This window comes from Perca fluviatilis, chromosome 17 (assembly GCF_010015445.1).
Source record: "Perca fluviatilis chromosome 17, GENO_Pfluv_1.0, whole genome shotgun sequence".
NCBI classification, from domain to species: Eukaryota; Metazoa; Chordata; class Actinopteri; order Perciformes; family Percidae; genus Perca; species Perca fluviatilis.
The window spans coordinates 27,867,658-27,884,083 of NC_053128.1; the positions used below are offsets into that span (position 1 = coordinate 27,867,658).

The 16,426-nt window shown below is 39.6% G+C and overlaps 1 protein-coding gene across 1 annotated transcript; it reads left to right on the forward strand.

Annotated features, from left to right (window-relative positions):
- On the forward strand, positions 1-12,423 carry wdr41 (WD repeat domain 41). Its single transcript, XM_039779689.1, has 14 exons — positions 1-250; positions 361-431; positions 2,895-3,010; positions 3,879-3,927; positions 4,021-4,149; positions 4,269-4,331; positions 6,573-6,684; positions 6,822-6,884; positions 6,992-7,096; positions 7,181-7,365; positions 7,479-7,600; positions 10,110-10,195; positions 11,525-11,658; positions 11,749-12,423. The coding sequence occupies exons 2-14, from the start codon at positions 384-386 to the stop codon at positions 11,887-11,889; spliced, it is 1,353 nt and encodes a 450-aa protein (XP_039635623.1). The 5' UTR covers positions 1-250; positions 361-383; the 3' UTR covers positions 11,890-12,423.
- Positions 12,424-16,426: the final 4,003 nt, after the last annotated feature.

The window sequence follows — 16,426 nt, forward strand, 5'->3', positions numbered from 1 at the left end:
GTCCAACCAAGGCTTCCGTAGTTTGAGTCACATGAATGGTTTGTTGTTGTCGTGACACAGGAATAACCTATGGGAATAACATGCAGCTATCTTACATACTTAACTGTATTAACGCTAGATTTTGGTGAAGTTATCCGGTCAACAACACGAAGCGGTGTTACATCTCAAAATCCTCTCGAAAGGGCGATAAAAAGGACGATAATTGATCAAGCGGAAGCGTCTCGGGTTTCTCTGTTTACGCTAATGAGTGGTGAGATAATGTAACGTTAGCTTGTTTGCTGTGCTTTTAGTTACACGTCCAGCTTTGTTTTGGCTCATATTCATACAATATGTACACTGGCTTCTTTCTGTTTCCTTCAGCTGACGTTAACCGATAAAACACGATGCTTCGGTGGATTCTTGGTGGTCGAGAAGCTCAGGGTTCAGCGGAGGTAAGCTGTAACGCTAGCTAACGTTACCTCAGTAGAGCTAATATTTTAAGGCTAATGTTAGCTGTTAATCAGCTTGTCTTTTTGATTATGTCTATATTATTCCATGGTATATCCATATTGTATTTATGGTCATATTTTTTGGGCAAATATACATCTCTTTGTAAGACTGTCGACCATTGGTGGAAAGTAACTAAGTACATTTACGCATGGTAATTGTAACGTTACTTTACTTGAGTATTTAAATTGTTATGTTACTTCATGATTCAACTTCACCGCATTCGAGGGAAATAAGACAGGTGCAGTTAATTTGCAGATGGAGATTCTAAAAACATAATGAGCAGAACAGTATATCAAACCACCCAACAGTAAACCGTTAGTAAAATTAGCTCTACTGCAGCATGCTACAACATCACAATGCTGCTTACATTGTTGCATAGTGAGTTCTTTTATTTTGAAACTTGCACTTGCAAAAGTGCATTCTTAGGTTCAGCTAAAGTCAATAATGGATCTTTTTTACAGCAGACATTTTGACCTGTCATAGTAGGAAAAGCACAGCTGAAATTGATAACCTTAACGATGGCCCAATTCCATCAAGTGTCCCAGTAAGATATTTCAATGAGTCAGCATGCACAATACCAGGACCTCTCCTAAGTGGAATGCAGCCAACAGTAATGGTTTTGAATACACCTGTGCTTTTCCTACTATGACATGACAACATGTCTGCGGTGAAAAAGGTCTATACAGTTACGCTGATAATACTTGTGACTTTTACTGAAGTAAGATTTGGAAAGCAGGACTTTTACTTGTAACAGAGTATTTTAAATTGTGGCATGGATACTTTTACTTCAGTGAGATTTATGGCTGAATGATTTAAGGAAGAAAAAAAAATCAATTTGTCTGCCAGATACCATTTGCGAATATTATTTTTTAAAGTTTAACTAAAGTTCAATATTGTCTCTGTAACAGATAAAACATGCCATGGAGCATTATAAAAGGATACACATCAAAACTGCTCTATAGCAATGAAGTTCCCTTATGGGAAAAATAAAGGTCTTTTGATTTTGATCTTTATGCGAGGAACATGGATATGAATTTCCAGCGTGATATCACCAGCGTTCCAAGTGATATGTAATGTTATTCCAGCATTTAGCTTATAAAAAACAGTAAATATAATCATAATAAAACAGGAATAAATAATGTTAAACCAAATGTTACACCAAACATTCAACTAAGTAATCGCATTCTTTCAAATCGCGATTTCGATTTGAAAACGATTAATCGTTCAGCCCTAAGTGAGATGTCTGAATACTTCTTCCACCACTGTTTTCAACTTCGTCAAATTCTAAAGAGGCCTCTGTCCCCCTGGTCAGAAAACAGTATTTTTCATATCAATATTTATCAGATATGTATGTAAATATATTTCTCTCTCCCATCATCTTTCAGCAACATCTTTAAATTTTATTCTCAAACTTGTTCTTATAATACCAGACAAGTTGACCATCTCCATCTTCCTTTTTACAAAACAATACATGTACTCAGGGTTCAAAATTAGCACCACCCACCAGCCAAATGCTGGTAAAATGTGTGTGGCCGGTAGATTTGCTTCACTTACCAGCCAAAAAACAATGGCAATCTATTGAGTGGCTGGTTACATTTGAACATTCACTAGCCATTTGGCTGGTGGACAAAAACGTTAATTAATTTATTTTGAACCCTGCATGTACTCGTACTTACATGCCAAAGAACATGTTATCAAGAGCTTGCTTTGGGAAAAAAAAAGGTCCTCACATTTAAATCATGATGTCTAAATAGTTTCTGATTATGTCTAATTCTTTCCTGTCATTACTTTTATATATGCTTTTTGTTCTTGTGTGTTAGTGAACTATTCTGTTCTTTTGCACTTATAGTTATAGAGTAGTATAGTATAGTATATAGAGTTAAGCTGTTTAGTCCAGTGGTTCGCAACCTTTTCAAAGGTCACAAGATAAATCTGAGGAGTCATGAGATTATTATTCAGGTTGGAAAGAATAGAAAACAAAGTTCTTCACTATTTATTTAGCAGAATCCTTGTTTCTTTGTTAAATATTGGACAATTTGACCTCTTTTGGGCTTTGAAAATAAAATAATCTAAGAAGTTTAGAGGGGGAAACTGTTAACAACTCACAAACCAACAAGGCTGGGAACCACAGCTTTCATCTTTAACAATGCACTGAATATAATAAGTGTATCCTATTGTTTAAAGGTAAATCTTAATCTGAAAAGTAATCATAGCTGAAGTATAAAGTAGCAGGAAATGGAAATAATTAAACTACAAAGCCCTTAAAATTGTAGGAAGTATAATACTTGAGCAAATGTACTTTTCACCAATATCTGTCCCTGCTCTACACTCTTTCAGCCAGAGTCCACTGTCTACCTCTGCACCTCAGCCAGTTTGTCTCACTACTTTCCCTCTTATGTCTGCAGAAAAGCTCTGTGTTGTGCATCGGAGAGGAACAGCCCAAAAACTGGTTCACTGAGCTGCAGGTGCTGAAAGGACATTTTGACATTGTTCGATTTCTGGTGCAGATTGATGACTTCAGGTAAGCAGACCACAACCCCCCCCCCTATGTTTTTTTCCTCTCTCTTTCTAACCTCTCTCCTCTCTACCCTTGGCTGGCCTCCATCCTTGTGTGATTGACAGTAGATCCTCACCTACAGAAAACTTACAGAGCATGACAAGAGCCCAATCATCACCACTATGTGATTGTGTGTGTGCACAGTACAGTATAACCAAAGCCCTTTTAATGCTGCCCATACGCACATGCACACACATATAAAGGTTTTGCACCTGCTCTCTGCTCCGCTCTGCTTTGTGGAAGCATGCTGCACACTGGCATGGTAGAGTGGGTCTGCATAAGTGTTCAGATTGGGATTTATACTAAGTGTGTGTGTGTGTGTGTGTGTGTGTGTGTGTGTGTGTGTGTGTGTGTGTGTGTGTGTTAGCGCGCGTGTGCTTCACGCCTGGTCTCCTCCAGTAACAACCCCCTCCACTGGGTCTCGTCCTCTCCGCACACAGGTCCACAGTCAGGGGCAAAGGCCAGAAAATTCTCTCCAGATTGCTTTTGAAGTCTGAAAATATATCCTTGACAGTTCCTCTCTTCTCACTTTATCTCTCTTTTTTTATATCCGGTCATCCTGTCTGTTAATTTTGGGAACAGGGAGTGTGGATGGTTCAGGGTCAGAGGGCAAGTGAAGGTGGAAAGCCCCCGGACAGATGTTTTTTTATTTTATTTTTTTAAGATTTCTCAGGTGGTGATGGACCTACGGGAAATGATTCCTCCCACCGATAGAGATTAACTTGGTGTGTTTGACTACGTCTAAGATGAGGCCTGCCAAGTGCATTGATGTATTTTTGTCACGTATGAGTCTACTTGCAAAAACTCATACCTTTTCACTTATGTTTTCCAGATGTGCGTCAGCGGGCGATGATGGCCTTGTTTTAGTGTGGAATGTTGAGGTGATATGCTGCAAGTTGATTATTTCAGTGCATTGTGAAATTGCACACAACACCGTGGCACTAATTGCTTTTTTCCCCCCTTCTGACTGTTAGACCGGGGAGAGGCTGCAGGAGCTGAGGGGCCATTCCCAGCAAATAACAGCCATAACCACCTTCACCTGTAATAATGGACTCACATCGCACACCTCGCTCATCACAGCCTCCTCAGACCGAAGTCTCAGTGTATCCTCATTTCAAACTACACAGCAAAGACGCCTACATTCAAACACACACCAAAATCATTCCTATGTTATCGTTGTGCTTGTAATTCAAACTGGATTTCCCTTAAACTGATTTATCAGCTGTGGGACCCTGATACAGGCAACAGGGTTCAGACCATTTCAGATCTTCAGTCTTCTGTAAAGGTAATTGATACGCCCCCTTTTGGACATTTACCTTGTTACATAAATGTTGTGGTAATTTGCATGTGGGTCTCATGTCTGAATAAGTCACTTTTACGTCAAAGTCACAATGCCAATGTTACTAGGTCGGACCTAATAACGTTTCCATAAGGCTTCCAGCACAACACAAGTCTGAATTGAATGCTGTCAGATTGACATAACAGCTACAGCAGCACGAGGTGACACACGAACATCGTCAGAAATTATAATAACAACTATTATAATGATCAATTCATCGTTTCTGGCATTTTTTCAGGCAAAAACTGTGAAAAATGCTGCACGTTTGCAGGTTACAGCTTCTCAAATGTCTCAAACAAAAGACCTCTGGTCCGCTGGAGTCTCGCTACACTTTCAAGTGAACTTGAGACTAGAGTTGAACTAGAGTTTGGTTCACTTCAGGTGAGAATGCGATTCGACCCAAATACAGGAAGTGAACCAAAAAACAGCATTTACTAGCCCGCAATTTCAACCTTGCACAATTTACGGACTTATACTGTATATGATTTAAGGGATGATAACTTTCAGATCCATAAGCTGTTTTAAGCACACATCGCTGGTCGTCTGTTACAACACTCTCTCCTTCACTCGCTGCCTGTCAGCAGCTCACATTGTTCGCCTTCTTCTAAAATATTAGAAACACTAGAGCAGATCCAGAAAAATTTGATGTTGCTCTATTAATTTTAAGACCAGAAGTGTCGGGGAGTTTGGGATATTCTGTCCAATAAACAAGCGACCGTCTTGATCGTGTGACGTGTGTTTACAGTGTTTGGTGCGTTTGACAAAATGCAGTGTGAAAGCAAACCGAACCAAATGCAATTTCACCCCTGAATCAGAGTCTACCAAACTATAGGTGTAAAAGCGCCCTAAGATCATTACTTTCCACCTTCCCTAACATTCCCGTCATGTCTGAATAAAGCCGTAAAAGTCACCCGTGTCTGAATGACAAACATCGCTTTAACAGCTAGATGAAGCCAGCAATGTTACATCTTCCATTTTTGAAAAAGTGGTCCATTCATATCACTCCTCCTGTGCATAGAACTACCAATTGGCACTGGTTAAGTAAAGGAAATCAGTTTTCATGACAGCTATGGTTTTTAGAACATTTAGAATAACTTATTTTAAGCATTTATGTTATTGACTTTCATAATGCTTGTAAAAAAACTATAGTACTTGTAAAAAAAGTGGCCGTATGAACAATAGATGACAAAACCTGACTGGCATCGTCTCGGTTGGATGTTTTCCACTCTGCTTAAGTTATGCACACAAAACAGCGCATTGTCATGTGCTAAGTTTAAAGGGATACGCCACCGTTTGTTGAAATAGGGCTTATCACGGTCTCCCCTAGCTGTAGATAGGTGGGCCAACGCATTTTTTGTGCATGCATGGTTTTAGTCCGGTGCAACACCGGCAGCGCTACCGCTAGTTAGCTTAGCGTAGTGAATGGAATCCTATGTTGCCGGTTAGCATGTTGTGAGTAAAAGTGAGCCAACCAAAGACAAAAAAACAACCTAATTACTTGCACTGAGACAAAAAATGCGTTGGCCCACCTATCTACAGGCAGGGTAAAGGGTGATAAGCCCTATTTCAACAAACGGTGGCTTATTCCTTTAAGGTTTCATCTCTATCAAGCCAACAATTTGAGAAATTGCTGTTTATGTAATTCTGAATGAGTACCCAATCTAATTTTCCTACATCTGCTTTGTGCAGTTCAGTGTTTCATGTTACACCTGGTTTCTGTGTAAACCATTATTCCCTTACAAGAACCTGTCTGAAATGCATCATGCAAGCAAATATTTTTTTATCTTAAAAAAACAGTTATATCTGCAGAAATGCTCCAAACTATACATACCAATATAGAGCCTGTACAGGACGTCTTAGTCCTTCACATTACTTTTTTGTGTGGATATTCCAGTCATCCAACTTTGGGCAATTAAGTTTTGATTGGCAAGATACATAACATGCTAATTAAATGTTTAACTCTAAAGGTTATTCTGCTAGTTATGATTTAAGATAAAAATTGTAATTGCCTCCTCTTGATCGTAGATTAGAGTTAATTGCACCATCTATAGGCTAATTGTATTTGATTTATGTTCTTTGCTGTGTGTGTGTGTGTGTGTGTGTGTGTGTGTGTGTGTGTGTGTGTGTGTTTACACAGCACAGCACATGTATCTCATGAGCTGATACGTCTCTGTGTGTCTCTCTCAGTGTTTGCTGGTGCTGGAGCGGCTGTGTGTGTGGGTCTCCGGCGGGGAAGAACTGTGTGTGTGGAACAAAGACTTTCAGCTGCAGTGTCACAGGCAGAACCACAGCGACACTGGTGAGGAGAAACAAAAGAAAAAATATCTGTCAACAATAAAACTCATGTTGATTGTTGCACCGACTATGCTCACCCCTGACACTGCTTTTTGTACACAAACTGATTAATGTTTTCATCGTGTTTTTGGAATTTTGCAGGAATAACTGCTTTGATAGAGCTGCCCAAGAACTGTATAGCAGCTGCTATGGATAAAGAGATTGGTATGAGAGGGGTTTTGATGACAAGAATGTTCATTATGTGCAAATAGATAAAAAACTAAACTAAATGACTTTAAAGAATGTTGACCATTATATTTTCTTCTTCGCAGTGATCTACAGGCTGACATACTCTACTGATTCCTCCCTGTCAGTGGCTGAGATCCGCTGTCTGTCCGACCACCAGGACAGGATTCGAGCTCTCATCAACGTCAATGGTCAGTCTGTCAGGAAACTCTGACTCATCTTTGAAGAAAAAAATTGCATTGGTTCATATGACTTTAGTTCTGTGTCTTCCTCAGACGGGCTCTTTGCCAGCGGTTCCCATGCGGGCGAGTTGATCTTATGGGATGCGATTGATTGGAACATCCTGGCCTATGAGCACATCCTATGGGAGGAGTCACAAGCTTGCACCCAGGCCGAAATACGCTTGGCTGCTCCCAAACCCAGTGAGATGTCAATTCAGCATCTGACCACCAATGGAAGGGTGAGGAAGACGGCATGAGTGGATGCACCTATTGGGTATCATTTCAAATTGTTAGTATGTTGTTTTGTTATCGTAATCCATAACAAAACCTTTTTTTTGTGTGTGCTTTGTAGCACATCCTCGCAGCTGTGGGCAGCGGTCTGTATGTGTACAGCATTCTGACCAAGACCGTGGTAGCCTACAGGAAGGTGGCCCATGACTCTAATGTCTTACACACCATGCTGTTATCTGACAGGTACGATATCAGTTCCTGTCTCTTACAGGCATTTTTCCACTGGTGCGTTCCGACTGCGTTCCGGTTTTGTTCTGTCCTCCGCCACGGGCCGTACCACACCGGGAGCGTCTCAGAAGCGGAGCGCCTTGCTGCCAGACTCGCAGATTTTATTGTCTGTCTCTACAAGTACTTTACAGAACAAATACGTGTTTATGAACTGCTCGCATGAAAATAGACCTGGCGGAATGGAGCGGAGAGCCGCTTCACGCACGCTTCCGGGACGCGCCGTTGCGCGGCAGGTCGAAAATCGAGCATTGACTTGAATGGCCGCGATTGCTCGCGGGGCCCGCGGCGCCTTCGGATCGCAGCAGAGACGCGCCCAGTGGAAAATGCCTGTAAGTGTGGAAAAAGTAGGGTTGCAGTATGATTCATTTCAAAAGATAATTTGTCTTCTCTTTGAATGAATATTTTATTTGCAACTGTATGCTACTATGAATGATCTCCTCTTAGAGCATTTGTAAGAATACATTTCTCCATGGATGCATTATAAAACCATGGAGATCTTTTTTTACACTGTAAATGATGACAAAAGTCTAGGCTAGTGGTTCCCTACCTTTTTTTTTTTTTGCTTTTGACCCCTTTAAACAAAACAATCTCAACTTGGGACCCCTTGTCCTACCAGCTGTCTCTCAACCTAAGACCGATTTATTTTTCATTTTATTAGATTATTTGATTATAATATTAGAATCTCAAACACTTAAAATGGTTCAGTAATGTGCAAAAGCAAATATTATAGGTAAGACTAAAGAAAAAGGCATAGGTTTGTGTAATATACATATCTTTATGTTGTTTTCAGTTAATAATCTGGTAAACCTTCAGATTTATCTTGCGACCCTTTGAACCGCTGGTCTAAACTGAAAAGTTCCACAAGCATGTAATCCATTTTTCATCCACATGAGTGTGCCACTACCCTCCTTCTTTGCTTCAAAACTAAAAACAACAAGTTTAGATCATATCAGAATGTTTGGATTCCTTCAGTGAAGCGCAGACACCTGTTAACGACTCAAATGGCTCTTTTAATGGGTCCGATTTAAAAAAAAAAAAAAAAAAAAAAATAAAAAATAAAAAATAAAAAATAAAAAATAAAAAAATAAAAGAAATTAAAATAAATAAAAAAAAGGTGGTGTGAAATACAATCGCATGCAGCAAGCTTACTAAATGTGGTTAAAGATCTTCACAATACTGCTATTTCATTTTTTTTTATTATGATCTTCTTCTAAATCAAAAGCTGAGTCCTTTTTTAGTATTTAGATGATGCTGTCTGGATCGTGGTGCACCTGTCAAAAATTAATGTTATGTTTTTTTTAAAGATTATTTTTTGGATAGGACAGCTAGATAAGAAAGGGGAGAGAGGGGGGAAGACATGCAGGAAACCGTCACAGGTCGGATTCGAACCTTGGACCTTCTGCGTCGAGGAATAAACCTCTACTGCTCTACCAACTGAGCTAACCTGGCCACGCCCTGTACAATACAGTATTAATCATCATTTTTGATGTACAAAAGAAAACAACTAACATAACGGTCACTGATTTAAAGCTATAGTGCGTAGTTTCTGTCGCACCCATGAGGAATTCTAAGTAATGACAACAAAACTGTTGACGCGTACACATGATACATTATCTTCACTCAAGTTTCTGCGCGGACGACACAATCTTCTGAACATAGCCATACTGAGAAATCCAGAGAGAGTTGTGTGGAGCTGATAGTCCTAATTAGCTTTGTAGCAACTTATTTGGCAATGGCTTAAATATAACGGACGTTCATGAATATAAAAAGTTACGCACTAAAGCTTTAATTGGTTTATATTGGTGTCTTGCACCAAATAGTGCTCGTCTTTTCTAGGCTTACAAGACACTAGATGGCAACAATTAACAAAAAGATCATATGGCAAATTATAACCTACAGTTCCATAAATTGAAAAAGAGAACATTTTATGAGATTACATTTATGTAATGGAAGTTTCCCATTATGAATGATACAGTGCTCGCATTCTCAGCCAGCATGCGTTGTCTATAAATCCCACCAAAATAAATGAAAAATGAAAAAAGCCAACTCAACATAATACCTTCTGAAAACAAATCGGGACTCTTTGAATTTGAACCGATTTTTCTTGAGGTCACTAATATGTTGCAAGGAAACACAAAATGAAATTCTTCCTCAACTACGTCAAGATCACAAAAAAAATATAAACCCTTCTCTTCAGGGAAAGCCTTTACTGTATATCTGCCCGTTTCAACCGTCCCCAGGACCTCTGTTTTTTTCTGTGAAAAATATTGAATATATGATTCTGTTTTAATCATTTCATTTGAATGTCATTTCTCAGCATTGGCTTATTCAACCGATATCATGTCGGCGTGTTCCTGGTCGAAATTCTCTTCTTAACATGTGTGTTAACACACAATATAATTCTACTTGATCAAAGATGTGCCGTTAAGACTAAAGTGTTGGTGGGACACTGTCTCTGTTTCAGCGAGCTGATGTCCTGCTCTGAAGATGGCAGTGTGAGGATGTGGGAGATCCAAGACCTGCCTTTGCCTGCTGAGCCAGCCTCTCCAGGTGACACATTCACACTGGATTCCATTCCTAGTGATAGATCACATAAGTAGGAATCAGAAAAGTTCAAAGACTGAGGGAAGTTGCCTGCACTCAACGTGTGTGTGTGTGTGTGTGTGTGTGTGTGTGTGTGTGTGTGTGTGTGTGGGTGTGTGTGTGTGGTTGTGTGGTTGTGTGGTAATGCAGTCCAGATGTGGTATTGTGTAAATCAAAGGAAAGTACTGTACCAGCACTCAGAGAGGCTGTGTTTAAGTGCCTGCTTAAGTGGGGTAGTCTAAAGGGGTGTGTGTGTGTGTGTGTGTGGTCGCGCTGTCTTTGATGGTTGCACTCAGTGTGGAGCTGTGGTGATTCTGGAGAGTACACGCAGGCTACATCACTTGCTAATCATCACCAAAGGCCAATTATTTGTTTATCACTTGTTTAGTGTCTCCAGGAAAATTAATGACTTGCATCTCCTGTGGTCTTTAAAGAAAACGTTTAGTATATTTCAACCTGGTGTATTTGCCAATGTGGAAGGGGTCACAGTGAAAAATATTTATGCAGTTCCCCACTGCTTGGGTTTCAACTCATTGTTTAGCTTTCCAGCCCAGACTCAACTCTCACTGCTCTCGGGGTTGTTTTGCGGCGGCAGCAGGCAGCTGTTTTTCGGAGAAAAAGCAGCAGCAAACAGCAGAAAAACCCAGTAAGGGACAAGGTGGTGAACATAGTCTCGCTTTGAGCAGCTAAAGAGACGGCTATTTCCCTCAGGAGTTGTTAGAGACCAAAAGCATAGGGAGAATATTCATCAGTTGGCCACAAACATGACTCCAAATGAATGATATTGTTTCTCCGTAACTGCTAGATGTGTAAATAGGCAACTGTTTGCTAACAAGTTCAACATACCAACTGAAAAGGTGACGATACGTTAATGTTGTGCATACAACTTGTCTCCTGCAGCTCTCCAGAAAACACGATTTTTACATAAGTCATTTCCAAAGCTTGCCGCTAAGTTAGATTGAAATTGAACAACAACATTGACATCTGAGGAATACATTCAAATTACATGTTGTCATTTGATCCATTGTTAGTATAAAAATGTTGATTAGAGCAGCTTTAAGTTTGGTAGTTTCACCCTCAGACATTCTGATGGATTTTCTCCTCTAATGATGTAATTGCTGTTTTTAGCCAATCCTAGAAAAACATTTTGTTCATCAGTAACCACCCATTGCCATTGTATAAGTAACAAGAACAGGATGCACAATATCTATTTTTTTTATTGTCTTCTCTAATCTTTTTTTTTTTTTTTTTTATTCATTTTAAATACAAGTCTTTTCTCTCTGTCCATCACACCAGGGCTCTTTGGAATGTGGACTTTCGGCAGGTCAAACAAACAGACCAGTCCTGCGTCAAAGAAGGTCATGGACGTCCCAAACATCAGGACGTTGGAGTTGACGGGTGATCTGATTGGACACTCGGGCGCAGTCCAGGTACGATCCCAATGATGTCCGAACTTGCGTTCTACTTCAAAACAGTATCACAATAGTGCTTTAACACCCCCCTATTTGTGCTTCTTTCAGATGTTTGTGAGCTTCAAGGAGAACGGTTTGGTCACCTGCTCGACAGACCACCTGCTGATTCTGTGGAAGAACGGAGAACGGCAGTCCCACCTCCGCAGCCTGGCACTTTTCCAAAAACTGGAGGAGAATGGAGGACTCTGACCTTTAACCATGGTTTCCAAAAGGGATGCACTGATCCGATACTCACTCAAAAAGCTGGATCGGGTATCCATGACAATGTTGCCGATCTATTCAAGTCAATTCTTTATTATTAGTATTTTAATAATAAATAACAATTCAGTAAATGCATATATATGTATGTATTTATTTGTTTCATTTTGTTTAACAAAGTTAGGAAAGCAATGTCAATTGTCAATGTCTGGAAAGCAAATGTCAATGTCAAGCCAGATATTTCCTAACACGTAAAAGAATGATCCCCGGTCACTTCCACACCGTGACGCATACAGCTTATTAATTAAACACTGGTATTAGATCGGTACTCGGTATAGGCCGATACCCAAAGCCCAGGTATCTGTACCGGGACTGAAAAAGTCGGATTGGTGCATCTCTAGTCTCAAATCATTTGAATTTATTGTAAAGATTGTTGTTTGCTTTTAATGATAATGTAATGGTTGTTTGCCTTGAAAGTATTTAGCTTAAATAAAAAAAAACTCACTAAATACCTCATCTCAGAAACTATTTGCTTCATTTTTGTTTCCAGCCTGAAGTGTTGTGATGTTGTGAAGTCAGGTATCTTGTACGGGACGTTCCCTGTCAGGGCTGAGCACGTATGTTATTGGCTGCTGCTGTTTGAGCAACCTTAGTCCTCATTCCTCAGTCCTCAGTCCTTAGTCTGCTTATTTGCTTTCTTGGTGAAAGTTAGATGAGAAGGTCTCTACCGCTGTAATAGCTGTCCCCTAAATATGAAGCGGTTTAGCTTAGAATAAAGCCCGTAAACACGAGCAAACCGCTAGCTGCCATCACCCCTAAAGCTCACTAACTGATATCTTACATTAGGGATAGACCGATTATCGGCCCTTAATTAATTAAGTTTTAGTTAATTAAAAAGTGCGCTTCTTTGGCTCGGCTACAGCTCTGTGTCTGTCCCTCTGCTTTGTTTCACTCCCCACGGAGTCTGTCTTAATGTTCCCCACAACACCATCTGACTCTCTGTTACTGGGTATTATGTTGAAACTTTCTAATTTATTCAATAATTGCTTCAAGCATTTAAACAAAGTTTTGTGTTGGAGTTCGTAACATTCCAAAATCTTAATTTTGACTAAAAGATTTAGATTTGTATTGGAAATGCATATCGTTTATTGGTTTCGTTAACTGCTAATAATCGGTAAAGGTATCGGCCATGAAAAAACAGTATCGGTCGACCCCTATTTTACATCCTGCACATACCCCCAGTAAACCCCCAATTTGTAGTTTTCATGCTTCGGGTTAAACAAACAACACATATTGTGTTAATTAGTGAGCTTTGGAGGTGCTGGCAGATTTTTTTTAAACTTTGGACATAGCTAGCTGTTCTCCTCTGCTTCCAGTTTTTATTTTAAGCAATGCTCTCTATCTCCTGGTTGATTGATCTTCCCGCCTAACTCGTTACCAGAACGCAAATAAGTGTCAAACTATTCTGCTAAATTTGTCGCTGTCAAGTCATGTAACAACTTCATATTTAAAGAATGCTTTAATCGTCTCTCACAATACATTTCTGTTTGACAGAGAACATCAAAATAAGACATCATAATCCCGAGAGCAAACTAAATTCAACTTTTCAAACAAACATGAGTAAGTGACTCTGATGGTAAGCTTTTTTTTTTTTTTTTCTCACTACTATGCATGGGGTAGTATAATTTTTTAAAACACACATTACAGTTCTCATGGCCAATATCATTTTTTTTTCTTTGAAAAATAATTTGTACTGTATATAACATTGTCACTTTCTAATTATTCTTCTGTTTATAAATGATAGAAAACGACACATTGGCACGCAGCCACGGGTATGTGTCAGAGATGAAAGTTAGAGGAAATAGAGATCACTGTAAGTGATGAAGGCTTATTATTACATAACAAGCAGTTCTACAATCTGGTTCTGCCTCAGTAGACTCAAAGCGAGGCGTTAAGCGACTGGCTGTCGTCTGATCTAATTGACATCCTCACATTCCAGTCACTGCTGCTCACAGAAAAAGGCATGTTTGTCGGCCTTGTCAATATTAAATCTGAAATATCGAAAGTGTCTATCTTTGTTGAATAGAAATCTTCATTCAAAAATATCTCTATATCTCATGATCAGAGATAGCAGTCATTAAACATTTAGAGGTGGAGCCACATTACAAGTCACTGTAAAAAAATGTTACCCCTGCAAACACTTAATGGCCCAAAAAGAAGTAACATAAGCAAATTATGTAAAAACAACAAATGATATATTGGGTGAGTATTTACAAGAACAGCAGGTACATTTAGGTAGTTTACAGTGTGTTGCAACAATAGCAGATCTAAACACTGAGACATGACAAGATTAAGGCGTTGATTAAAGACCTTGGCCATCAATAAAATGACTTCATATCATTATGAATACATTGGACGTAGATGACCAGTGACCAGTTCTCACTCTTTAAAGCAAACTGAAACAATAACTGACAAAGCAGTAGTGGAATTCACATCCGATCCAACTTCCCCTGAATCAGCTTCAGGATCAATTGTGAGAACTATTAACACTGACTCACCAAGTTGAACCTAAAACTGTAGAACGGACCATAAAGCACATATCCGAGGTCATATTATTCTTTCTTTTTTTTAAATATCTAAAACATGTACGGCTTTTCTTTCTTTAAAGGAGAGGAGGAACTATTTCAACCAAAAAATACTTATGTTTGTGTAAAGATGACCAAAGAATAAGGCACCAGTAAAGAGCTCTCTGTGCATTTGGTTAATACTGTAATGTGCGTTTCCTGGAGTAAAAGTCTTGGGACTAGAACTGGTAATATATAATAATGACATTGCACAATTTCACCAAAGCAGCTCAGATAGTTGATGGATATCTGCAGATTTAACCACTAATTACTATTTTGACTTGTAGTCCAATTTTCTTTATGAAATAATATTAAAGGCCTTTCCAAAAATGTGTTAAAATTGAAGAAAAGTGCTCTGAAAGATACACAGATGCATTAACTAAGAGGTAATACTGGTTCAATTCCTCAAATATTAATGCTGAATCATTGTCTTTTCTAGTCCCAGTCCCAATGGGTTAATAGGTTAATGACTGATCTGACAAATGAGTCACTGTTTTACACTGATTTTATGTTACCACTACTGCAACACCCCAATGTAGCCACCAGAGGGCAGACACATCATTCAGATCTCATCATCCGATGGCCTTTGTCTCATTTCTTTGATTCCAAATAATCTGAAAATCACGTACAGACTAGACTTCTCCCGAAAACCGAGCCAAACGACCGCGAGGCGAATTGCAGTCGCGGGATTTTTGAGATACAGTAAAATTGGTTTTAACAAACACCCTGTGAGAGCCGGAGCTGATTAATTTTGGAAGAGGACAGACGCTGCGCTCTAAAGCTGCTGATTTTACAAGCTGGATCCAAACATGGATCCGCTGCACCTTCATACATCTGTCTGTCAGGTCGCTGTGAGGTCCAGCACAGCTACTCGCTGCTTTGACAAACAGCGTTACATGGCCTCTACAGGATTTGTGCACCATTGTACAACAGTCAGTGTAGAAAGCTTATTCTTAACATTGTTCAGATACTCGGAAGTCAGATTTGTTTCTTCTTATCTGGATGCAAATGTCTACAGTTAGTGTCACAAAGTTATGTAACATCTGATATTTGAATATTATGTGCATTACAGCTAACTTAAACAGCCCTGATACAGTGCAATTCTGCTCCTCCATTTGTTCTGACAAAGACCTTCACAGAGGACAATGATACTGTTATGTAGCTAGATGGTCTCATCACAAACGCAGGCCCTTCTTCCATGTCAGCTCTGTATATGGGGCTGATCATTTAGGAAACCTGTGTAATGGCTGGTTTTCCCCCTCTGATTGGACCCTGGCACTTGGCTAACTGTCTCTAGAGCTCTAGATTCTTAAATCTTTCCAGCAAGTTCTTTCTGTACACGGCCAACAGGGATTGCTAAGTATTTGGTCCCAGACACAAAATTAAAAACTTTTTAAACCCCCCCCCACAAACCCCCTCTTTCCCCCCCCCCCCTTTCCCCCTCTTTTTTTTAGAAAGACTTATTTTTTTTAATTTTTTTTTTTTTTTTTTTTTTTTTTTTTTTTGAATGAAAAGATTTGTTCAAAGGAAAAAAAAAAAGGCGGTAAAAAGCAAAAACAGCAAGAGGATGCTCAAAATGAAAATGTCTTGATTAGCTAAAGTGCAGGTTTCAGGTGGGTTATACTGTATGGTACAGATTGTCAAGTGAGCCGTGAGGTCCACACAGTTTCGTAGAGGTGCTATTAGGAAAACGTAACGGGGCCATAAAGTCGACAGGGCCCTCAAATGACAACCTGTTCTCCACTGGCAGAACACCACCTCCACCAATAACCACATAAGAAAAGAGGCTGTGATTTGAGATTGAAACAGCGTCTCAGTGTTCGTCAGTCAGTGATGTCAGCTCTCAGAGTCCCCGATCGCCCAGCTCGAGGCCATGAACGCGTGTGCTGGGAGGGGGGGGAGGG